This window comes from Bemisia tabaci, chromosome 4 (genome assembly GCF_918797505.1).
Source record: "Bemisia tabaci chromosome 4, PGI_BMITA_v3".
Classification (NCBI taxonomy): Eukaryota; Metazoa; Arthropoda; class Insecta; order Hemiptera; family Aleyrodidae; genus Bemisia; species Bemisia tabaci.
In genome coordinates this window covers 8,411,352-8,437,690 of record NC_092796.1, presented here as the reverse complement: position 1 = coordinate 8,437,690, position 26,339 = coordinate 8,411,352, and the positions used below count along the sequence as shown (strand labels likewise).

At 35.2% G+C, this 26,339-nt stretch overlaps 1 protein-coding gene across 1 annotated transcript; it reads right to left on the bottom strand.

Annotated features, from left to right (window-relative positions):
- Window positions 1-781: 781 nt before the first annotated feature.
- LOC109040312 (DNA (cytosine-5)-methyltransferase 1) lies at window positions 782-26,339 on the bottom strand. The gene is made up of 25 exons (XM_019056206.2): window positions 26,117-26,339; window positions 25,181-25,375; window positions 23,650-23,856; window positions 22,872-22,990; window positions 22,282-22,526; window positions 20,871-21,052; window positions 19,142-19,286; window positions 18,256-18,578; window positions 17,211-17,363; window positions 16,330-16,548; window positions 14,866-14,940; window positions 14,049-14,142; window positions 13,523-13,657; window positions 12,642-12,891; window positions 12,004-12,194; window positions 11,157-11,286; window positions 10,589-10,740; window positions 9,645-9,776; window positions 8,892-9,094; window positions 8,503-8,614; window positions 7,417-7,566; window positions 6,441-6,607; window positions 5,436-5,676; window positions 3,337-3,453; window positions 782-2,661 (listed from the first exon to the last, which is right to left on the bottom strand). Exons 1-25 carry the CDS (start codon window positions 26,164-26,166, stop codon window positions 2,362-2,364), a joined length of 4,287 nt encoding a protein of 1,428 aa, XP_018911751.2. The 5' UTR covers window positions 26,167-26,339; the 3' UTR covers window positions 782-2,361.

The window sequence follows — 26,339 nt, the reverse complement described above, 5'->3', positions numbered from 1 at the left end:
TGCGGTTTTTACGACAAAAATCGTTACTTTTTCCGATAATTCAGTGGTTAGACCTGACACGTTTAAACTTAATTCGTTTGTCTGTTGCAAATTACGTAGGTGCCTCAGGACCCACTCCACACAAACATACTCTTGGGAAAATTAAATCGTCACCTTCCGGTAAAAGTATCTCAAATGCCATGCGACGTTTCAAAATTTCCGCCGCCATTTTATTTTTTTACGGAGAAATTGTTGGTTGAATCTGTTTGAAAATTTCACTAAATTAAAAAGATAGCACAGGGAAAAGAAAGTGAAATTTTTGGACACCTTCGTTGAACGATTTCTCTGTAAAAAAATAGAATGGCGGCGGAAATTTTGAAACGTCGTATGGCGCTTTTGATACTTTAGCCGGGAGGTGACGAATAATTAAATGACCTTTCCGACATAGACGATGTAAAACTCTAGATGATGTAAAAAAGTCTATATTGTGACCAACTTGAACATTCAAAGCACAGCCAAGCCTGAGGAGTAGCCCCCTGGATAAATAGATGATTGAAAATAGCAACAGGCCAAAATTCTGGCTTGGAAGTGCTTTTTACATGTATTTCGAGTTGAAGAGTAAACACTGATCTTCAGTGCAACAATCAAAAGGTTCCAATCAGATCAATTCTTCTCTGATAACCTTGTTGGGATGTTCCGAGTAAAACAGAATGAAAATTCTACTTGCAGTTACGACATGATCAAAACTATTTGTTAAAAGAAAATCAGATAAAGGAATAGATGAAATAGAGAAAAACTCCTGTTGTTAGAGAAAATAGAGAGGTTGTATTGAGCTTGAAAAGTTGAGAAAACTAAAAATGTTTCATTTACAGGTCATACATTTTACAAGCTTTGGGTGGCAAAAATACTGTCAGACTTATAGCCAATAAAACTGAATCAGTGCTTAAAATATCCTTAAAAAAACTTAAAACTAAAAAAGGTACATGGTGAAAATTTATTGACCAACTTTGTGAACCAGCACTTAAAAAAGATGGCAGGTTGCCCTAGAGTGGTAAACCTAAAAAAGAGCCACCCCAAAAGTGTTGCCTTTACTGGTCCTTTTTTGGCCGTTAGAAATGAAATCTCTGGGGCTCCTTACGAGAGACTTTTTTGTTCTTTTGTGCGGCCAAGGAACCTTCACTGCGAAATACAAAATCTTCACCCGGCAAAGACGGTAATACAAATTTTTCCTCAAGCTTTTACTCTGGTGAGTCTCTTACTAATGTCCGTGAAGGCAAACATCATAACATCATGGACATTACAACAAATAAAAATGAATAACTTAAATTTTAGGAGGCTCATGACATTAATATGAGGCGATTATTGTAATAAAATTAAGACGAAGCATGGGCAAAACTGTACTTCTGAAGATTTACAGCGTCTTTAAATAATTTGTAGTTCTGTTAGACATATTATTCTCTCTTTTGTTACACACATTACACAAAGTTACACCTACGCTAAATTGGCACACCGAACGGATAAGTCAGGTTGCTAAATAGCATGTTAAGGATTAGGATGAAAGAAAAACATACTAATTCGGCCCTGCCGTATTTTCACTGGTGTAAAAAAAAGCACTAGAATAAAATAAAATTGCTACAAATTGAAGGAGTCATCAATGAAAATTTAACGACAAAAAATCGGTTCGTGAGAGGGTTAAAAATCAGCACATATTTTTCATTTTGTAATACAAAAAAATCATCAGTTTTATAAAATTAAACCTTCAAGTAACATTCTGGAGAAATTATTTTGATGAAATTCTATTTTTGACTCGAATTCCCTAAAGGAAATGAAAATGCCCTGCTACGCATGCATTGAATTAGCTTCTTAAACGTAGCACAGCTTGGACTAATTTCATTAGAATTGTGTGATTGAATGGTTGACAAACATCAAGACAGGAACACAATGTTTTAAGAAAAGTATCACAGTATTAGGATCGGCAGGAAAACCCATCAGAGAATTTTAAGGCACCGCACTTAAAATGCACAAGTCTACAACATATGTTAGTGACCGGCATTAGCTTACAGATCCAACAAAGGAATTCGATTGGATTTCCTTTGGTAGATTATAGCGCTGTCATTGGTCACCAGCTAGCAGGGCAGACTTGTGCGCCTTACGTGCTGTACCTTTACAGTATTTTGAGCAAAAAACCATTCAACATGGAAATCTTTCAGTTCAGCTAAGTTCTGTTCTGTTTACATGTAAGGTTTTCAAAACAACAATATTGGCAATTACTTTTAGCAAAGATATGTTAGAATTGAAGAGAACAAAAATGTGTTAAGTTGAGTGAAAAATTTTAGTTGAAAGTCTGCAAGGACTACAAATAGTTCGAGAAAGGCTTGAACACTAATGCCCCTTCATGGCAACATCTGACCCTTCTCCATTGCTCGGGTTCGCTTCTGTCTTAGACTTTCCATTAACAGACTTTGTATCTTTCGTACTTCCTGCGCAACTTGCAGATGAAGACCCATTAACACCTACTTCCATTTTTTCTCCATTTGAGGTCTTACTATCTTCAATTACAGAACCGTTTGTCACAGATGACGCTTCGGCTTTTGGCTTGATTTTCTTCTCGACTTCAGCAATACACTGTCTAATTTCGTAGCCTATCGCAGCACCCATAGGCGGAGGAACAGCATTACCAATCTGTTGAAAAAAATTTAGGGTTGAGAATGGAAGATCGACAACATGAAACACCATCAATATAATCCAAAAAATGTTACATATCATTAGTGCTCTAATTATCTTCGTAAATTTTAGATTTTAAAATCAAGGAAGAAACTTTGCAGGCTGTTTAGACTGTGTTGAACTAAAATGTATGATTTTAAACTTCCCTTCCCTCTTGTTTTACATTCATCATACAGCTCTGAGCCTCTCCAACCCCACTTAAAAAAATGTAACTTTTTGTAAGATATTCTGCCTCTCTTTTTCCACAAGGAAAGGGGCATTTTCAGTTAAAAGTTTTACGTGAACTACAAAAAAGTTCCCAAAAATAGTGTATTACTTTCCGAAAGTACATCAAAAATTGTCACTTTGCACCACCATTGAAGAATGCAGCTCCTTTCTTGGTACTTGGCAATATTTAAGAACAGCCTTCGATGAGGATAGTTACTGTACTTCCACAAAATTCAGCGCTTCAACCTGTCTGTTAGAGATTTTTGGAACTCTACAGTAGATAATGATTTTTATTTTCATACTTACTGAATCTTGAGATTTATAAAGGAAGTGGCTTTTTAAGGAATAAGCTCTCAGAGAAAATTGAAAAATCAGGGTTTTCACGAGAAAAAGAAATTATTATTCTGGATTGGAAGATTCACTCACCTGTCGATGTTTATCCAGAACGGTCCCAAAGAAGCGGTAACTGTCAGGGAAACCTTGAGATCTAGCGCATTCACGGACACTGACAACTCGAGTTTGTTCAGGGTGCAATACTCGGCCCTAAAAAAGATTAGAATCGATAACAATTTAGCGACAATAATTTAGAGGAGAGAGATGAATGTTGAATATCTGGTGAAAATGAGGGAAATAGAGAAGATAAATGAAAAAAGAAAATTAAAAATCAATTGCACTATTTAATCTATTGATTGGAAATGAATCTCATACTTATGAGAAAACTGTGGAAAAGACACTAAAATTTTACATTTGATTGGCAGATCCAACTAGAATGTTCACGATTCTTCCAAATCGTTGGTTAGAGTAAACAGTACTCTTTTTGTTTACTCTTTTATCCTTACAGTCTTTCATACCATCACCATGTGACACCGTTGCATGATGGTTTTATTTGATTTTAATTTCTTGTTTATTTCTGTTTTACTTAATTTTTAGTGGTTGATAATGGTGTCGTGAGACACCGAAATGTCCTGTGTAAATTTATGTGTTTTTAGCCTAGTTTTCTCCGTTTTTTGGTGTCATCCGATTACTTTCATTTCAGGCCGCCTTCGAGTACCTTTGTTCTGCCTAATACATATCGATGGTGAAACTCCCAAACGACGTATCTTGGATTGCAACTTTGCAGAATTCCTATCATATTTTATTCTTTGAATGGAAAACTATACACTCAATGTCAACTTTTGAAACCTTCAGAGATTTTTCTTCTCGGTGTGAATTATATTCTGGGAAAATCTCAAACAATGATGTTGAGTTGGTCTTCTTTAAAAAAATAAAATGGGAGAAGAGATTTTGGAACATTGCAAAAGAGATATGTGGTTTGAAAGTTTCACCATTGACATGAACTCTCTTTAACGGAAAGGCTTATCTTCAAATAGCAAACCTCAGACTGACATAAAGGACCCTGCACACTCCTTGTGGGGATGTGCACCACGATCGATTTCCAATTTTTTAATGGCATTAAATTCTTCTTTGAAAGCTGATCAAAAGTCACCATTGCGCCAACCTAATACGAAGCACCGTTTTCGCAGTAATTTGCACGGTTGATGGTGAAAGTTTCGATACGAAGCACTGATTTTGCAGTGATTTGCACAGTTCAAGGTGGAAGTTTCGATTGTTACTTGAATAAGTGAGGCCAGCGAGGCGATATCTATCTTTCAGCACTTGATAAAAACGGGGATTTTATTGTGTACTCTGTGCGCCTTTTTGTTTCACCGTCCAAATCAGATTCTTTCTCTCTTCCACTCTTTTCCTTACCTATCATCAGCTTAAGTTTTCCTTGTTAAATCCCCGCGCTGTCCGCACTCATTCAAGTAATTATCAAGACTTCCAGCGTGGACTGTGCGAAATACTGCAAAAAATGGTGCCTCATAGAAAGTTGGTGCAATATGACTTCTGACTAGCAACCAAAAACGAATTTAATGTAATAAAAAAATTGAAAATTGATTGTGGTGTACATTCCCGTAAGAAATGTGCGTGGTACTTTAGCATGATTTAAAATGTGAGGCATACAATGTGCTTCAATATTGACAAGATACTGCTCTCAACAGTAATCCTAGTACAGGGTTGCTCCAAAATTTAGTAGAAAAAATTTGTAGACATTCCTCTAATTTCCCTGACAAATGGTAAAATTCTGACGTTTGAGGACAAGTAGGATGATTAAAAAGAAATATAAATTGAGAATTGCAAACCCAAGCACGCAACATTTTTTGTCAAAAACATTTTGAAAAGGAAATTAAAGGTAATTTAATGTTTTTTCTCTGACATTTTCATCTTTTTCCCTGACAGTCGCAACTCTGCGAATGATTCAATTTTGAGCAATGGTGATTTTATGTCTTTATCTATAACCCATGCCGCTTCTTTTCTAAATATTAGATAGATTTTGAGTATCTGGTGCTCTAGCATCAAAATGTCGTTTGGCACAATGGGTCTTCATATGAAACTATAACAAAAAATTAAATTTAAGTCAAAAGAGAGTAAAATAAGAATAATGATGGAAAACCACAACTAATAAATAGAGTTGCACCTCATACCTGTTTTCCCATTGGCTCAGGATTCGTGACTGTTGTTGAGAAAAATCCATTCCATTCAAGGCGACCGTAGAGGCCAGCCCAATGATTGTGTCGGTTGCCAGTATGTGGCAGGCACCAGGGAATCACAGTATTGAATTGACGATCCATTGGATCACAAGGCTTGCCATTTGCACAAGAACAGACTCCTCGCAGCGCTCCAGTAGAAGACTTTCCATTCTTTTTGTCATGGTGAGTATACTGTCTATTGGATCAAACAGGACATTGCACTAAATATTATGAAGGACATTTTACAAAGTACTGAGGTTTTACAAGCCTATCATCTAGAATTTAACACATTCACTACCAAACTGGTCATAGTGACAGTTGCTTAGTTGATTCTTCAAAGAGACTGGCGTTTTGAACGACACATGATCATCGCACTGTTGATTGATTGCGGCACCATTGTACGATGAATTCAAGGACTTCTGCGTACAGTTGGAAAATTTTTCAAAATTCGGGAATATTCTGAGACGCAATAATTTAGCAAAAAAGTTAAGGGTGTTAAAGGTATTCTATAAGCACAATGAATCCTGATTTCATATGTATTCGACATTTGGTACAGCCAACTCTGAGAGATTGAGAAAGGCCATCTAAACTATATTATGATCAGCTGAGAGATTTGGGTTTCTTTAATGTATTATTGCTAGGATTGATGTTTCTGGTTAAAAGTTCCCAAGTTACGCAGCGCAAATATGAACTGTTATCTATAAGTTGTACTTAGAAATAGATACATGTATGTAAGAGAGATGATCGTTCATCTTTTGCAGGCTTATTTTGTTCTACTTCTTAAGATTTTTTGTAATTTATGTGTGTAAATGTCATTCCGACTTAGAATGGAAAACTTAGGAGGGAAAATTATTTCAATCAATTTTTGAGTAACATTTCATGAATGGAGATGAAAGAACTTCGAGCAGATTATTCTAACTTTTTATGAGTATAATGAGAAAATGAAGCTGGTAAACTTACAATTTTTTGGAGTACGTGCCATCAGATAAACGGACAACAATATTTGGTAAGTCTCTCCAGTCAGACCCTTCACGTTTGGGAATTTGAGCCATTCTGGCCTCAACCATTGGAGCCATTTCTTTGCAGATGTGGTCTCGCAGAAGTTGTTGGTCATGGACACCTCTTATCTGAAATAGACAGAAATTAAGAATAACTTGCGGACAGTGAAAACTGATCAATGTGAGTAAAGTGATGGTCTTGAATACTTCAAGGGGCCACCAAGCTAAAATTCAAGGATTTTCATGGCGTGTTTAATAGAGTGTCAACGACGTTTCTGAAAGGTTTTCTGCAAAGACTTCCTATTTGCAAATGTGTAGCAACATCCTGCTCTTATGTATCTTACTTCTTGGGTTTTAATGGGAACAAAACTATTTATAATTTTACACTTTTTTAAAATGCATACAAGACCAAACAAATTTTTCAAGAACTTACGACTAGCCTATGATCAGCATTTCCATGAGATTTTTCACTGGGTACAGAGGAAACTTTGGAGAATTTTTTTTAGAAAAATAATCTAATATTTTCTTACAGTAATAAGGGGTTGTCCTTAAATTACGTAACGCGATTTTTCCGATTTTTTGACACCCACCCACCCCTTGTGATGGAATCGTAACGCTGATCCAGATACTCCCAAAATAATTACGTAAAATTTGCTTCAACAAGCCTCCCCCTTTTTTTACAAGAAAAAGTGAGAATAAAATGAAAATACAAGTGGGAAAAAATGAGGAAAAGAACGAGAGAGAAAGTTAAAATTTTAAAATTCATTATCTAACTCGTAGACACAGTCAAAGAGTTTTTGTCTTTGCCTGAAAATAGACTTTTCCAGGTTGCAATGGTCTTGCAAGATTAGTAGGGTATCAAGGAAAGGAATTAAAACAGAGAGAGGAGTTAATACAAAAACTGATTCCGTAGAAGACAATAAAAAATTGTGACTTACCATTCGCTGGAAATGGGAGAGGGGGTCAACAGAATAGGACATTTCATCACACTTGGCTCCATTAGGTATCTCTGGTAGATCAGACATGGCATCCCAAACTGTGATTGTTCGAAGAGGGGCTGATTCAGTCCATCGAGCATTTGAGAGGTACTAAAAAAGTTGCAGAAGAGTTTTCTTAGAAAAAATTCAATATCGTCAATTTTATTTCTTGACAAAAATAGGCATGATAATGATATGCTAGTAATAAGCCAAAAGAACTGATTTTATCAAATCATGGAACAGAAACCAGGGGTGCTACATTACATCATTACCGCTTCACCAACTTTTGTACTTATTTGCATGACAAACATTCGGTTCACCATTGCCCATTTCATAAATGCTGCTTTTAGATTTTTTTATCAAGGAAATTGGAACTTGCTAGATAATTCTGTTGTGAACAGATAGTTCTCTTTTAGAACAGATAGTTAGATAATTCTGTTCTGTGTCTGAATGCTGAATTCTTATTTGCAAACAAAGAATTTTGAATAATCTTTTGATGAGGAGACAGGTCTTGAAATTATTTGAAATGCACCCTTCTAAGTGGTCCACTGTTACCATTCTCTTTATAAACTTCATTTTTCAGAGAAGTAACTTTTCCTTGAAGCATATCTTAGTTGTAGATCGATCGAAACACCTCAAATGAATCTCAATTTTTTTTCAGCGATTATACCGTAATACATGATGTTTTGTTAATCTTCAGCTGTCTCTGAAAATTGTGAAACTTTCAGGATTATGATGAGCCCTGATGCTTTGATGAAGCATGAAACCCATCTGGGGTCTTTGCTAAACCGATCGGCAACGAAAATACCCTTTTGGAGAATTTTAGTTGAGGATTACAATTAGACTTTTAATAATTAGAGGAGGATTAAAGTTTCTTCCTTTTTGAAGCCAGATACTACAGTGGATTTTGATGAGAACAAGGAAGGAAAAACAAAAAATGACTGTAAAATTGCACAGCTACTCAAAAAAAAGAGTCTTGATGCACCTGAGAATAGACGATTATAGGGAAAATGAGAGATTTCTTTTTAATTAACTGGCAAAACTCACTTTTCTGTCGTCAACTGTTACACTAAGGGTGCAGGCACGTGGATTGAACACATGAACTGGTTCTGGGTAAAGTGGTAACTTTTCACCGGGAGCTGCAGCTAGGATAATGGCTCTGAAAAACGTTTGATAAAAGTAAGATGATTAAAAAGAAAATTTTAAAAAAAGTTAACACCGCTGAGGTAAAAATAAATAAATGAAAAAGGAAATAATTTTGCTGTTGCAGAAAAATTCTAGACTGTAAAATTTTGTTACACAACTTGATTGACACACTTTTAATTATAGATATTTATTTTAAAATATTAAAATAGTGAATATTTTATTTTAAAATATGAAAGGCTACATATGTACATAATAATGTACATTCATTAAATACATTCCATAAAGTTTACCTCCGTCTTGTTTGGGGAACTCCATAACTGCCTGCTTGTAGGATTCCAAACGTGCATTGATAACCCATCCTCAGGAGACAACGCATCGTCAATTTCAAAACCATACTCCTTTTGAATGATACAAAATTTCGCACATTTTCTAAGATGAAAAATTTCGGACGGTAATAATCACAATACGAAAGGTATGATACAATAAGAGAATTCTGGAAAAAAAAGAAAAAACAAACAAAGATAACAATTAAAAACTTTCTAATTAATGACTTTAAATCAAGAGAATAATATTCATTCAAACCATTTCATTGTATTTTTAAAAACTCCTCTCATTTGTAGATACGATTACACCTGTCACTGTCTAGGATGGCTGCAGTGCCACAGAAAATGGCGTTCGTTCTCTCAGGATGAAATATGCTAATGATGAGTTGCTGCCACTAACGATGTATCATTTAGTGTGACAATTATTTTGATCTTCAAAAGAACATTTATATGCACTAGAAAATGTTTGAGGTGCACTTGATACAGTGCAAGAAATCGTACAAAGAATTTAGTCGCCCCCCCCCCCCCCCAATTGAAAAATGGAAACCTTAAAAAAGACGTACTTACTTCACTTTTTGATTGTTGCATATTAAAAAGTAATGAAATGAGCAGGAGTAAAGTGCTGAGATTATAGACGCAACTGGGAAAGAAATCCAGACTTGAAGGATAAGCATAGAAAAATCTGATTTAAAGAAATTTAAAATAGGTATTGAATCTTACCTTAAACAAAGAGTATTGCCGAGAATTGAAGCGATTCATACCACTGAAACCTTGACATGGAGGGCCACCACAAATTAACTCTACTTCACCTTTAAGAGGTAGTTTTTGTCCTTTATCATTTTTATTTTCACCCTGAAATATAAAAGCAAAGCGTTAAATACAATATAAGAGTGAACAACAAACACATAGACTTGAAAAAAAGGTAAATAACAATAGCTCTTAAAAATACTGAGTCCGTTCAACACAAGGCAAGATATCACAAATAGAGGGTATAGAAAAAAATTTTCTTAAAGATTAGCTTCCCTAAAAACTAAAATTATCGGAAAATTTTGCAAAAAGGTAAAAAGTAAGCACTGGCTGAAATTCGACGAATACATTCTTTGCTAAACTTTGCAGAACAGTAAAATGCTGACTTAAAACTTCATAAATATCTCAGCACTGTTCAGCTCTGAGAGAGAATAAAAAGTGTTGTAAGAAAAACTTTAATTAAAATTTAGATGTGAATTGAAGAAAAAGGAAGTAACTTTCTTGGTGTCAGAAGTAAATTTTGAAAGTTCCTAATATAAGTAGCAAGGAAGGAGGGCAGTAACGTTAGGGTTCTTTAGGGATCTGAAACAAAGTCCAAGATTTTCCCTTTGGGAAAATTGAAAATGTATTGAACTGTTACAGAATATAAAAATTTTAATAATAGATTACCATAATAGCAATCGCAAAATTATGATCCTCCTTGATACTTTTAAAAAAGTAAGTGCTAGAACTTCAGTTGAACAATTCACTATCAGGCGCATTAAAATTTGTTTGTCACTTGAATACATTTGCATCAGCTGTCAAGTTTTCAAACATCTACACTGAATTAGTGGATTGTGTACTTTAATTAGGAATGACCAAAGTGAAGTTTTGACCATTGAAAAAAAGAAAAAACTAAAAATCAAAATGAGCCTCACATCCATGACCAATCGGAGTAAAGCATTGCAGTCTTCAGTAAAAACGGTACAATTTGGATTGTTCAATCTAAAAGCATGTGCAGCAGGCTCTTCTTTTTCTATCGCCCACCAAGATTCAGCGACGCCAGACTGGTGCAGACCCTCTGATAATCCTGAAAGCAACAAGAAAAAACTAATTGCATTATACACAAAATGCTTATGGTATTAACTCGTATATGGATTTGTATGCTTAGTGTCTTTTTTAAAATAAAAACTGTGTTTACGTTAATCACTAAGTTCTTTTTTATTTTGAACAAAAATTACAATTTGTGGCAACTTCTTCCTCATCACAGAAAATGGGGGGAAAAAAACCCCCGAAATAGGATTGAAATTGACATTAAAAAATGACGATTTAAAGTATGTTGATTAACACCTAAACTAATTGATATGTATTCACATCATCTTCCGGCTAAGGTCAAAACCAGCTCAACAGGTGCCCTAACTCAATTACTGTGTCACAGTGTAAGGTAGTTTTGAGACAGTCCTTACACTATGTAGAAATACGTAGAAGAAATAAAAAGGCACTTGCCTCCACAGCCAGCAAAGACGTCCAAAGCATGCAAAGGTCTAGATATTTCTGGCCATTCTTTGAGTTTATATTCTGGAGTTTTTTCTTCACTTCTGTTGCTTTTTCCTTTACCTTTGCCTTTTCCTTTACCCTGGAAAATTTTGGAAACAGAAATGTCAAAATAAGAGATAGAAAATGGAAATGAAATAAAATGATCTGTTTGACATCAATTCATCATGAAGAAGTCTTTGTAGGCCTGCCTGAAACTCTGTAGAAAAAACATATTCTTATGTCGACTACATTGACATCTCTCATGGAGACAAATCAGTCAAAATGAATGAATTTACATGGATTTTATAGTTCAGCAGTGAGCAGCAACACCCAAATGAGGCACAGTAAGGTTTTATTTTAACGTATGAACTAACGATAAAATGCTTCTACACCTTCCTACTTAATTGATGAATTGGGACAAATTCATCCAAAATTTTTATTTGCAACATATTTGATAGCTAGTCAAATTAGCTTACAATGCTGAATTTTTTCTTTTATCTGTTAGCATTTTAAGCTTTCTGTCTCTGCAGAATATCATTTTTTGTTAGTGTTACATTTAACGATCAGCTGGGCCAAGTTCCATGATGTTTCAGGCAATAGCAGGTAATATTCTTTACATAAGTCAGTTGCCACTAGATATTTTGATCATGACCTAGGTTCATTATTGCCACCAAGTAGTCCTCTACGAACATCCCTGCTCTTGGGAGTTATGCCGCATTAGGATCACAAAGAAAGCTAATATATTTTTTTTAACATAAATACAATTCTATTATTTCCAAGTCCTTGACTTATCAGATGGAAGCTTTAAGTTGGTTACCTTTCCTTGCATTCCGATCATTGCAGCTTCATGTGGAGGGTCATAGAATTTTTTATTCTCAATATCGTACGCCTGATTGAAATAAAATCTATTGGGTCCTTTCTTGACCCACTCCGATGCTTCTCCATCAATGTTGTCACCACAAATCACATAACATTTTCCAGTTACGTCGCCAAAATTGACAAATTGTTCTGGAAAATTAAAGAAATTGAAAAATGCATAAATCAGGTAGAATATAAATAGAGCACAGTGGAACATCCATTTCAGATTATATTTCATTGTATTTTCATTTAAGGGGCTCATTTGGCAATCGATGGTGATGTTCTCTGATGTTAATTATCTAATGTTAGTTTTACTCAAAATTAGATATAAATTCATTGACACAACTGCTCCGTCTCAGGCTTTAAAATTCAAAAAGTAAGGCCTTGTTCACAAGAGCACTAAGGGACCTTCATGAAAAAATTGAGATACTGATTTCATTGAGTGGATCTGCATGAAAACCAGGATAAGCTCAACTGCTTTCAAAATTGCCTCATTCCCTGTCAGTTTTCATTTTTTTTTTCACAGAAAACTAAGGAAAATTATGCCTTCAGATTTTGTAAGTATTCTGAGTATAGAGCCAAAGTATAAGATCATACCTTCATTAGACCAGTACAGCAACTGAAGATCAACTTGTCGGGCCAAACTCTGACCTTTATGTGTGTTTTCAGGTCTGTAGAATTTGGTTACCTTGAGGCATATATCTTGCGCCGCAACCAATAGGTCTTTCGACCGGGTGACAATTCCGTTGATGCGACCAATGCAGAAGGGTTCTGGCGTGTTGGAGTTAGAGCCTTTGATATGATCAGATGATTTGCGATAATATTCTGGATACATGTCTTCATCCACCTACATCATAAAGAAATTGGATGAGGGATGAACGTGGAGAAACATTCAAAGATAAAACAAACACAATTTTTTTTTTTTCTTTTTCAACACATATACTTCAATATGAAAAAAGTTTTTGGGAATACAAACATAGCTGTCAGAGAAAAGAGAGACTTTAGTGCCAAAAAGCTCAACACTCAGATACTGTTAAAACTGCCTAGATACAAGAACTTTAGCATGAAATACCTTTTGAAAAATGTTTCACTAAACTATTTATGTTTAAAATGGTAGTTTCAAAACGACCTTGTTTCTTGAAGTTTTAAATCGTTCAGGACTAATTTGGGAGAATTCTAAAGTGGTTTTGATGAAAATTTAATTTCTGACTGCCTATTCCAAATATCTAAAAATTCCTGCTTAAAAATTTGCCTTTGTGCAATCAGAGTATTTTTCCAAAGGACATTCATCTATAAAACTTTTTTTCTGACAAATATTAGGAGCATTAAATGCTTCTGACTTCTTGGGGCTGATACTTTCAATTGCTCTTCACAAACTTTAATTACAGAATCGGCAGAAGGAATGAAAGAGAAAATGAAGCTACATTGTGTTTGGTTATAAGAGAAAAAAAATGTAAAACTAAAAAATCATAGTATACCTTCGCATCTTTCCAAGAGTTAGATTTTTCATTGAAGTTATCAAACTTCTTGAATTTCAATGCCTCGGGGGCTAGATAGACGCAACTACCAACACGATATTCTTCGTCATTCCATTTGACAACATTATAAAATACCTATGTTACAAAAAGGGAGAAAGACATAAATTAGTTAAATAATTCAGATAAACAAAGAGAGTAGGTGGGGGAGAAAGACAGCAATAGAATAGGAAAGGATAGACAACAACATATTATGAAGGACAACTAATGGTACACAGAATTTTTAAAACATCAAAATTTTTTATTATTTGCAAAAATTATCCATGGTTAAAGTTCTAAAAGATTATTCTTTCACAATAGAAATTAACCCTCTTCTCTTTTAAATAAAAGATTAGTTTTTGTGAAATTATAAGGAATTTTCAAAATAAATTTTGTTCAAATCTTGAATTGCGAAAAATTCTTAATTGGAATCTCATCTCAAATGTTCTCGGGAATACAGAGGAAAATAAGATTTCAACATAATTCATACCTCCTTGGAGTTTTCAGGGGCTTCAATTGGATCACTAACAGTAGGAATCTCTTTCTTGTTCTTCAGGAATTTTCTTTCACAGGATGGGCAAAACCTATAAAATAAACCAAACTATAGAAAATAAAAGTCTCCTGAACGGAATAATTTAGCAACAATTTTGGCACAAAATAAGCTGAGTCCACTCTGAGGAATAGCTAAAAGATATGCAAGGTGGAAGAAAAATCAAAAGAGAAATTTCTCCTTTCCAATGGACTACTAAACAAGGTCTAAGCTATGAAAAAATGTTACATAGCTCACATGCCTCTTCAAAATCTTGTGCAGAAAATAATTCACACAATCGGACGTTTGAAAATCAACTCTTCGACAAAGTATCAATTAGTATTCATCACTTATCAAATGGAAGTTAGATTATACAAATGATGACATTTGTATTTTTGTCCTGCAACCAATGATGATTTGATTGTAAACACTTGTGTCGGGTTGAGGCCTTGATTTCCAGACTTCCCGTTGTAAGATTCGACGTCCTCAGGAAATTTTGAAGAGCAAACATGTTGCATAGTACTTTAATTTATGCCTTATCTAGAGACATATTATAGAAAATAATTTTTTTGGGAGTCAACGATAAAAAGTATGTTCACAGAAGAAATTACCCTAGAATAAAATCAGAAGAACTCTGAACCCTCACTCAGCCCTACTGATACTTTTTAATTACTGACAGATGAAATTTTTTGGCTGCGGCACTAATTTTACTGATCAGCTTTATTTTGCCAGCTCCTTTCAACTATTAAGAAAACATAAAAGATAAAATTATTGTTACCGGTGCAAAGCATCTTCATTCCGGCAGACAGGATCTTCACCAATGTCTTCAAAACGAGCATGCAGACCATCGTACCTAGAAATGTTAATTGAAATACAGTTAAACATCAAAGCAGCTCTGAAGCATTCAAAAAAATTTCTGATTCATAAGTTTCTTCTTCTCTTAATTAAACAGAATGTCCTAAGACTTGACGAGAAAAAATTCTCAGATTTTCCCATGATTTCTGACCAAAATATCAAAATTCTCTGATTTTCCACATCAAGAATTTCGGTGCAAAGAACTGAAAATGAACAATTTTTGGCATTAATTTCACTCCGAATATTAGAAACAAGTGAATTTTTCTCCTTCGATTACTAATTATTAAACTAACTAAAATTGTGATACTTTATTGAACAGTATTCCTATATTCAATATTAAGAATGTAACTCAGAAAATTGAACGATTAATCCTTCAAAAGAAGGGATTATAAAAATGGGAAGGCTAAGAAGTAGAGTTGGGCCGGATATATGGCGATTATCCGGACATCCAGATCCGGCCAGAAACGATTTTTACGGGTATCCGTATCCGGCGGGATAATCGCGCTATCCGCTTTTTTGACTCGCCAGATACAGCTTTTTCGGTCGTGAAATTTTCGAGAAATTTTGGGTGATATTTTGCTGCTTTACAGCGCACTTTGACTAGATATGGTACTGTTCAACTTTTTGAAACTTGTAATCACCGGACTTAAGTACATTTTCCGCAAATCAACACAATCACAACATGATCCTTAATTCCTTAAGGCCGGGTGTTTCATTTTCAAAGACTAAGAATGCAAGTAGAAGAGAAAAAAAAACAATGCCTTCAACAGATGCTAAAGTTCCCTGTCGGTAAAATTTTTACTCCAAGTGTAACTCTGCAAGTATCATAATGTCGCAAATGCAGTTTGTCATTGCAGTATCGAAACAAAGGCCAATTAAGTTTGTTATCAGTTTAAACATTCATTTCTCTTGTTCATTTAGAGAATCTCATATATAGAGATTAACTGAGCAACTTCCGTCACAAGACAGGCTTTGATATGCTGCAACTTTTAATAGGCAGGCAGTGACGTTGTTTTCAAAAGTGTGAGGTTGGCAGCACTGTTTTCCACTTTTGTCTTGTTTACTTACACTTCGGATAATATCTTTCTTTCTACACATCAGAATCAGATCCGTCTGCCCAGTCATTTTTTTATAGCGGGCCGACTTAATGTGTGTGCCTCTTGTCCCAAGCGCGAAATCAGGAGATTTTTCTCACACGGAAACGCACTATCCAGATGGAAATTTTATCCGGTTCCGGCCAAATACCTCGGCGAATTATTTGGTATCCGTATCCAGTGACACGAAAAATCCATGTCAGCCCAACTCTACTAAGAAGTTTCTGTATCCCTGGTCTTAATAAAGACGAATTTATCTTTGACAAATGAGAGAGTTCAAGGACAGATATTACCTTTTCTGGTAAAAGAAGGTCTTTCCGTCGTCTTCACCAATGAGTTCTTGGATGGTTGTAAGGGGCTCACCGCCTTTTGCTGCCCAATCAGATGGAGTTGATAGCAAAGTGACCTTTGCTTTGGCGCTTAGCGTGGAGACAAAGCCGTCTTCACAATCATCATGTAAGAAAAGTTCTTGCGGATCTGATGCCTCTCCAAGCACAGTATTTGAACCTCTCCTACGGAAAAAAAAAAGAATAATGCTCAATTCATAGATCAGAATTTTCTAGAGATTTTTTCTGTCCTGTAGAAAAAAGTGAATGTATAATTTATTTCATTTTCTAGGAACATTATCCATTTTAGCCTGCGAGTTCTTGAAGTACTTTTTTTTGTCATTTCAAAAGGATAAAGTGTTTGTGAAACTACAAAATCACAAGTTTCAGTTGCAGACTGTCCACTTCTCATATTTATTTTTTTGGAGGATACTACAGAACAATTTCCAACCAAATTTCCAGAAAAATTTATTAAACAGCAAAGAAATATCACGCAAAAATTTGCTAGAAATGTCATCCATCAAAAAAGTAAAGCCGTTAGAGAAATCTGCAGCATTGAAACAGAGAAACGTGGTGGTGGTTTCATTATTGTTACTCAGTCTTTCAACAAACGCTCCAAAGTTACAAAATGGATATTAAACCCAATTTGATCAGTCACTCAGTTTTAAATTTTGGTTTTGACATTGCAGACAATATTGGATCGTAGGACATTACAATCCTGAACAAATTGTTGCTACCAATTTTTATGGTATTAACAGCAAGACGTATGTAATAATTTCAGACATCATTGAGATAACAACTACAGAGATAAATTAGGAATTGAGTAGTTTTTCTTTCTTGAAACTTACAAGAACCAGTTGGTATGAAAGTATCTCTCTTTCGTCCGATTGTCTTGCCACATGAAAATAATGCGTCCAATGTAAACAGGGATGCTAGGATTGCTCGGTTCTACAATGACACAGTCATTAATGTAATACTCGGTTTTGCCAACTTTCACAGCCCTGGAAAAACACAGATTAGAATCAAAGATATTAAATTAAAAACAAATTATCTTGAAATTGATTTTTGGGATCTTCATGAGTATATTAAATACATGAGAAAGTAAAAGATCAAGAGGTTCCGAGTTTTATTAAAAAAGACTGGCGGAACTTGAAAGAGCCTCAGCTTCATGTTTCAGCATTATTTCAAATTTTTGGGTATTTTTAAACATTCCCCCTTCAGGAAATTTAAACAGCTCTTTAGAATTTAACAAAAATTCAGGTGTAAGACATTTTCCATAAACCTGACAAATGCATTATAAGTGTTCTTCTTTGTCTAGTTACCTCAGATCTTCTCATGCCATGAGTATCATTTGTATGAACATTTTTAAAAAAAAAAAAAAAAAAAGACTTGAGGATATAAGACAGTATTCAGGAAGAACGCTATTCCAAGAAAACGGATGTGAGACCTTAGACATTTACTATCAATTTAACTTTATTAGAAATATCAATTACAGTCGTATCTCGTTAAAGCGTTTTCGAAAGGGAATTAAAAGTAGAGCGTTGTCTCCAAAAAAAAAACCTTATTTAGAGCAACACTTTAACGACAAGTGGCTAGCAGAGGCTTGAAAAATAAATGTTGTTTCCAGGAAACAGTAAATTCAAGAAACATTATAACAAGATACGACTATAGTTTCTTCCCACTACTAATTCAACCTGAGGAGATAATCAATTTTTTTTTTGGCTCCAACAGCAATGATATACTATAAGATTACATAATTTATGTCAAATTACATCTGTTTTGAAAAAACTTCCCTGTACTTAAATTCACCGGACAAGAATTATTAAGAATAGACAGACAACACATCTACTGCCAAAAACCTATGCAGCTGGCAAAGATACAATGAACACATACTTGTAGTACGTCTTGCGAGGCTCTTCTTTGATGGGTTCCCCAATCCACTCAATGTCCCTCTTATCGATGGATTTGGCTTTAACACTGCGAGGCGCACATGTCCAGCTCATGCTGCTATTGTCATCTTGATTATCATCTTCCTCTGGTTCTGAATCATCAGCCTCTTGAATTGCCATGTTTGGACATCTACGCTGGATGCAACACTGTTTGCTACGGCCGGATCCTCCAAACTTGACCAAGTCGCGACAGGCAACGCAAGTTCCACAGTCCGGGAGCTGGCAGGCTTCGCAAATGCCACATCTGCGCCTTCTTGGTCCCTGAGTCTGAAAATTGACGATTAGTATACTCAGTTTCCAGCCAAAGAAAATTGGAAAAATATTAAGAAAGACCCATAAATTACATGGCTGCCATTACCCAATTACCCATAATTTACTTTAGCAGTCTGACCATTCTACCAAGCTAAGGAAAAACGTAGTATGGGTCCCCAGGTGTTGCCAAATTTTTTCCGTTAAAATGCTAATTCTCTGGAAAACTTCTTCTTACAGAATTTCATTTACAATTTTGAGCTGCGGTTTCTATAAAGATCAAGGATAAATATTCATAACTTTCCTCAAAAATTAACATTTAATTTGCAGAAATTTGGCAATGCTTGAATGTTCATACAGTGTTCTTTCTTAGGACAACAGTATGTGGGACAGAGTTCCACACCAAATAATGTAAACTCTGATTAATTACTTTGAAGTAATTTATTATTTATGGTACTCAGAATGAAGCACTGGATGGCGAGTCTCCACAACATCATTATTCAACAACTAGTCTTGTCCACTCCAGATTTCATCTTAGGAAGAGAGGGGAAGGGAGAGAGGAACCGCTAATTTTCACTAACCCCTTCTTTTTCGCTGACTTTATCCAGTTGATCAGTGAAGAACATTTCAAACACATTTTGGACGAGAGCTGTTGTTGTTGCTTTACTCCACTGGGCTTTATCCTTCTTCCGGAAGTCTTTCTTCTCACTTCTCCTCATGGCTCGTCTAGAAAAAGGATTTTAAAATTTATGTTATTATGTACTCTTCATAAATGTAAACATTAACACATAGTGCTTTGGAAAGGTTGGCACCTAATAATGATAAGAAATTCTGATGTTTTATTTGAAATTACGAAAGCCACATAATTAACTTCTACGTCTAATTTCCATGGTTTTATCTAATTCACAGAGAATTTCATGCTTTGTGTTGCTTTGTTTTGGATTTTTAAAAAAAATAAAAACTAAGCAATACATAATATACAGAGCCTGATTCTGGTTGAAGTTGGCTAATTTACGGTCAACCTGTCTTCAACGAGATACCAATGGACTACTAGGCAGGACAAGAAATCAAACGCTCCTGCACATATTTTCGCAACAAAATTTCACACAAATTACATTGACCATATCCACAACTTCAAAATTTAACTTATAAGTGAGAAAAAAAAGTTCATAGTCTACATCAATAACAGTGAATTCCAACTTCTCCCGCACGAAAAAACCGATCTCAGTCAACATAGAGACTGAAATCAATCTGTTCTTGAGGCAAATAACTATAGCTTTGTTCCTCTCATGTTTCATTCCTCTTTCGATAGGGGGAAATACTTCAATCGTAAAATATACTGAAATCAGTTAGAAGCTTGATTGAACTCAAGGACTTTGGTTTTTTGTGAGCGGGAAGTTGAAATATATGATAGCGGATAAGAACCACTAATGAGTTAAATTTGGAAAGTATTAATACATTCATCGTTTCTATAGTCTGACACTTGCTAGAGCGTGGAACGTAGTTCACTCACACAAGGTTATTGTGACATTGTTTCTTCTATAATATCATATGGATCGAGTAAATTAAAAAAGAAGGAAGTTTTTTGGGAAAAAAAAATATGCTTGGAGTGAAGCTCAGTTTTCCATTCTCACCAAGAAATTTTTTTGAAATTTTGACTTCAATGAACTGCAGGAACTTTGTTTGTCTATTTATAACCAGGAAAGTCAAATTTGGAGCAAGATCATAATCTTGTTTTTAATAGCTTAGTAGCTTTATTCCCCTCTGCTGAACGAAAATAGGGCCAAACCAATGGAGAAAAAGGAATTGATTGCATATTAGTGCTGAAGGTACAAAAACTTTGTTGCTTTCACATCTTTTGAGTCAGCTTTCACATTGCTGTCTACATAAGACTGCGCGTTTCACTATTTTCTTTGCATAAAACACACAGTTGACGGTTTCCTTCAGTAGAGGTAATGCGTTTAACAGTTTTCCTCTAGGAGAATAAGGTGTGAAGCAATTTCATTTAAAAAAGTAGTGCTATCTTCATACTTTTCTCATTTTGCAGGAGGTTTCACATTTTAAAAATCCATTCACTGCGGCCTTCACATTTATAATGCAACTGACGGTGACCGCATAAGTCGTTCGGTCACACGAGTTGTGCACCTTTGATGGATACTGGCAAAATTTTTCTAAGCAACAAATGGGCATGCCTTTTGTTAAAAAAACTTGGTTCATACGTCATGGCTAGAAATCAAGTTCTAAAATTAGAGCATGTTGATTTTCTTTTTCCTTGACCCCAAAATAAAAACAATATGGGAAGCTCCATACCTTTTGTTGAAGGTGACACCGGCCAGTTTGACAAGCGATCTCATACATGAGGTTGTAATGAGGAGAGGATCATAAGAGGAGGCAGCAGCATCGAAACTCATTACCTGGTCACAGATGAACTGGGCATGTCGCAGCAAACACTCTTCCGTCAATGCTGACATTCCACAAGGTGGGACAGTTACCTTAACAGAATAAGGAAAGTCAAAATTAAAAAAAGGGGGAAAACTTAGAGGAAACTTGGAACGATTACCTCTCTAGAACACTAATATGATACATCAGACTGCTGTGCTGAGGAAAAACGCCATATTAACCTTTAGGTATTGCCAAATTTTCTTTCATATAGTACAAATTTAACAGGAAAGTTGCGAGTAATTTTCTTCCTATTTTTCGGACAATTTTGGTTGCAATTTAATCTAAAATATATAGAAATTTCAAGGAAAAATATGCATGACTTTCTTCAAGAATATTTTTTTGACAGAGGAAATTTGACAATCTTCTATTGTTCATACAGCATTTCATACGACGTTTCTCCTCAGTATGGCAGAACAACTGTCTCTGGATTCATGATAGTTTTTCAAGAAAATTACTGGCTTTCCGGGAGATTTTGATTTGCTCCAATTCGAGAAATGGATGAAACCTTTTGAATTCTTTTGCATTAAACATACATTCATTCAAATATTTGTTGAATCGATAAGTTGAGTCAAATATTTGTTAAATGAAATTTTCATTTAATCAAATTTTGTCTAATAGAATGAGTCAAAATTAAAAAGATAAAGATTTTTCAAGTTACGCTGTACCTATCTCTGTTAAATAAAAACATTCCACCTTTCCCCTGAAGAAGGAACGTAACTCCATTCCAATTTTGAAAAGTGTATTCTATCAATTCAATTTATTCCAGGAATATGACTGAGCAATGCAAAAATGAACTTGCGAGCTTTCGTCCATGAAACGATTATACATACATCCCAAACAAAAATTCTGAGTACTCATCCAAAAATATGAAGTTTAGGGGAATGGAATCGCAAATCACAATCAGGTCCTATAAAACATTATGAGAAAGAGCAGTTCGACAGTGAAACTCCCAAACCACATATCTCGTTTGCAGTATTTAAAAATCTCTGCTCCTGTTTCCTATTTTATAAAAAAAGAACAAATCAACATCAATTGTTGTTGAATCAGCATTTGCCGCAGACAGGAAAAAAAATTCAAGTAGTTTTTAAGAATTGACGTTAGGTAATTTCCCCTTAAAAAAATCAAGTATGACCGGCAGTCTGCATTGTCACGGACAGAGATATGTGGTTTGGTAGTTTCACCATCGAGCTACAGCTTAAGCTACAGATGAATAAATCTTGATAGGGTCGGGTAGGGGGGGGGGGGGGGGCGTGCAGGCTGATTCTGAAAATATACTCACAGATAGTTTGTTCAAAAGGTCTTCATAGGTTGGGTTGTCTTCATCCAGCAAGAAGTCAATGACAAGTTTGCCCATGTAAATTTTTTCGTTCACAGGTTTCATCACAGGAGCGTAGGCTTCACTCGGTTCCATTAGAAAGTATTCTCCATACGCAGTTGAAAAACTAATCAATGCTTTTTCTCCTCCGTCATAGCCACTTACGTACCACATGTTGATTGGACCCAGATCGTAAGTTGGGATGCCGCCTGTCATGAAAGAATTAGTGATGAACAATATTGAAAGACAAATGCAATACACTTGTAACTTACAGTGTTTAAGAATTTTAACTGAAACTATTGAGAAAATACAGTAACTACAAAAATTTATCAGTGTTATCTGAGACCAAGAATGAGATGCTAAAACACGAACTTTGTAAACTACATTATTATCGATTGAGTTGGCACTTGGTTTTAGTGACCAGCGTACTGTTAGCAGAGGCACTTGTGGCCAATTGGAATGATTCGTGTTGCTAAGAACAAAACAGAAACATGCAATTGCAGCTTAAAAGCTGGAAAAGTTAAAGATAAGTCTGAGAGGTGTGAAGATTATACCTTCCGGCTCTGGAGCTTCATCATAGATAGGTTTCACATAACCAGAAAAATAGAGTAAAACATTCCTTTCGATCAATCCACTGTCGAATGGACAAAGGTGACCATTCTTGTCATAAACACTGAAACCAAAAAAGCATCAACTTGTCAAGCGAAATTAATTTCAGACTATGAAACGTTTAACAAGAATTTATGAAGAATTTTGAGAGGCAATATTGTTCATTTTCTTACCCAAAAAAAAAAAAAAAATGGCTTACCAATTTACAGAGTTGTAATTAGAGACACATTTATTGACTTTACCCATCAATTTCATAATTAACTCATGTACATTTTATTTCATTCTTTTGACTCTCTATTTACACAAAAAATAAATAGAATTAATTACATCGGATCTTAATTAAAATTTAAGGACACAAGAAAACTGCAAGAAAATTAAATACTGTAGTAATCAGTAGGGTATTAAAATATTTAACTCCAACTGATTGAACTTATAAGCTAAGTTGGTAATTTTGCCATCGAACGTTGAAATTCTGTATAGAACAAGCTACGATCAAATCAGTACAACCAGAATTTTGATTTAAGTATTACTACATTGTAGTGTCATATTGCTAAATTCCTAACTTTTTCTCTAAACTGAGGTGACTGATGAAAAATTAGAAGAAAAATTACATCATCATTCGCAAAAATATTTATTCATACAACCATAGCATTTAAAGCATACTTTGGTATAGAAGAATATCAATTATTGGAAAACAATTTTTTCAAAGGGTCTATACAATACCTGAAATGGGTTATTTTATTCTGCGGCCTTTCATCATGATCATTGAATACCTCCTCCTCACCAGTGAAAAGAGCTAGCTTCGGATCAGTCAGTGCTACAAACTCTTCTACTGCATTGTTTGGATGCCCCTCGTAAAGAATGAGATCAGGATCATTCAGGAGCTGCCTACAGATGGTGCACTTGGCTGGTACAACTTTAGCAGGCTTTCTGCAGCAAGAGAGAAGAATGACTTCAAAGTTTGGAAAATCAAATAAAAATAGAGAAAAAAAGTAGCAAAAATTTGAAAGTACATAAAATGTTCCAAATTTCATCATTGACTTTGCAAGTAAATTGAGGTATTACAATGACAATATACTAAATATACAATATATTAAATGACAAAGGCACTTTTTGAAAGACCTTAAGATTAAACTGAGATATCAGCAGTGGTGAGATTCAGAGTGAATATTTTTAGAATTGTCTCACAATAGAGAAGCTTCAGGATTTCTTTTCAACAGTGTGCACCACAAACACAATCTGGAAAAATTCTATACTTTGTACCTGATATATGACCAGTGATAAATGATGAAAGTTTGAAGGAGAAATTCTTTTAACACACTTTGCCGAACGGTTCTTAATCAGATTTACTTTGAGCAGTTTTGCATTTGCATACGCTTTGACAGACATAAAAAAATATAGGCTCTTCAGGGTATCTGACATTCATCAAAAATAAAATTTCCTGATTATTCCATGATCAACATGCGAAAACTTTTCTAGTTTATAACAATTTACAGAAGAAAAATTAATGATTTTGGTGACAGAGTAAGGTGTTCCTATACTGATAATGTAAACTTGAGGGTTTTCATCATCAACAAGTTACATGCAAATTCCATATCTATTTTTCAGGTTTTAAGGCAGTCTTCTGTTATCTAAAATGTAACATTTCAGATTATAAATTCTTCTTTTGTAGGTCTTCTAGACTACTTTACAGATGCTTTGTGCTGACACGAAACCTGTCACAAGTTTTTTCACCAACACCAAAAGCACTACCTTTACTTAAAGCAGTTCAAAACAGATTTCAAGTCAGGAAAGTTTCAATGATGGTCCTAAAATTTCAGCAATTAATCACTTGAACCTTTCATCTTTAATAAGCTTTCATGCTTAAAACTTAATGATAGGTTAAAATAGTTCATTTTTAAATTTAATTATCCATGCTTTGTGTGATCAATTAACAGTATCTAGCATCTTTTCATGTTAGTAAATTGAAGACTACACCTCCTTGCATCTTCTTGATTCTCAGTTTATATGAAGAGTCACATGGCCGATCTGAAAATCTTAATGTGTGCTGCTCGTACTGTGGTCAGCAAACAGTGCCAGCCATTGCTAGAACCCTCATATGCCCGCCGATTTATCTGAAATGCACATTTCACCGTCCACAACTAAGTTTCACCTGACATTAAATTTGTTTGAAATTGGTGAGTCCTAAAAATGCATTTTTTCATACCACCTTTGGAAAAATGGAACTACTTCGATTAAGAAAGAAAATTCTTACACTGCATTGTTGGTTTCTTCTGAATCCTTCTCTGCGAGGGAATCATCCAACTTTATCTTCTTTTTAGAGCGATTAGCCTCGTCCTCGTCATCGTCTTCTTTCTCCTCTCCTTCAACTTTAATCTCAGTTTTGATGACTTTCTCACATTCCTCTGGGACATCCTTCCCCTTGATTTTGTCCTCCTTCCTTTCCTCACTGGAATAAATAATAGTTGCAGGTAAGTAAAGATGATTCGATAAAAAAAGAGACACTTATTAATCATGTTCAATACCTTCCCTGTCATAAGAAAAAGATAAAAAAAGTGAACCACCAGCTGACCAATCACATTACACCATTAAACGTATGTCATCTATGCCTGCCAGACAAACACAAAATCTCAATAATCTGCCAACAGCTTTAATCTGCAATAAAGGACTCAAAGTAACTGCCTCCGTTAGGGGTGGTCAGAGTGATAAGTTCATTTTTTCTGATAGAGCTCACGTCAGATAAGCTGGCAGAATTGTTCCGTCTGTCTATAAGCGATTACGCGGCGCAGTTGTCTACTGGTGACTAAGGACAGGCTGAGGGCAACATCACTGTCATGCCCGGATAAAAACACGGACTTCTGTTCCAAGGGGTCAAAAGTAAACAACAGGCAGTGTAACTGATGTGAGTTCGAGTGCGGAGGTACATAATTGATGGTTAAAGATGCAGCTGATAGGAGGTTTTGATATTGAAGCGGAGATATGAAATGATACTGTAAACAAAACTTGGTCTTCACCATGTGCTGCCAAGCGCTCGTCCATGTCTAATAACGAAGGACTCTCGTCTGTGGGCGCACTGTGCAAAGCCCTCCTCGCTGTGCACAGAGCAAAGTTGGGAGCTTGCTGAGAATGAGATCGTATAAAGAAAAGGAACATGAGACGATTCGGAATAAAGGAGACAAAATGATCAGACCTGTGAACATGTTCTTCATGGGGAGCCGAGTCCACAACTACGGATGGCATTATCGAAACAGTAAAACACGGACGCACAGACGAACGAAGGCTTCTCACAATTGAAACACGCTGAACTTGAGTAAAATAAGAAACGAGCTGCAGTCAGCTTTACAGTTTCGTTGAAAAGATTTTATCACAAAAGCTAAGTGCGATAAGACTCGCTAGCGCGGAAATAACAATAA

Excerpts from the sequence above, each read along its gene's own strand:
- LOC109040312 (XM_019056206.2), bottom strand. The coding sequence starts at position 26,166 with ATGCCATCCGTAGTTGTGGACTCGGCTCCCCATGAAGAACATGTTCAC. Across the intron at positions 21,053-22,281 it reads ACCTTTTGAACAAACTATCT|GTAACTGTCCCACCTTGTGG; the intron begins GTGAGTATATTT and ends TATTCTGTTAAG. Across the intron at positions 16,549-17,210 it reads TTTCATACCAACTGGTTCTT|GAGAGGTTCAAATACTGTGC; the intron begins GTAAGTTTCAAG and ends TTTTTTCCGTAG.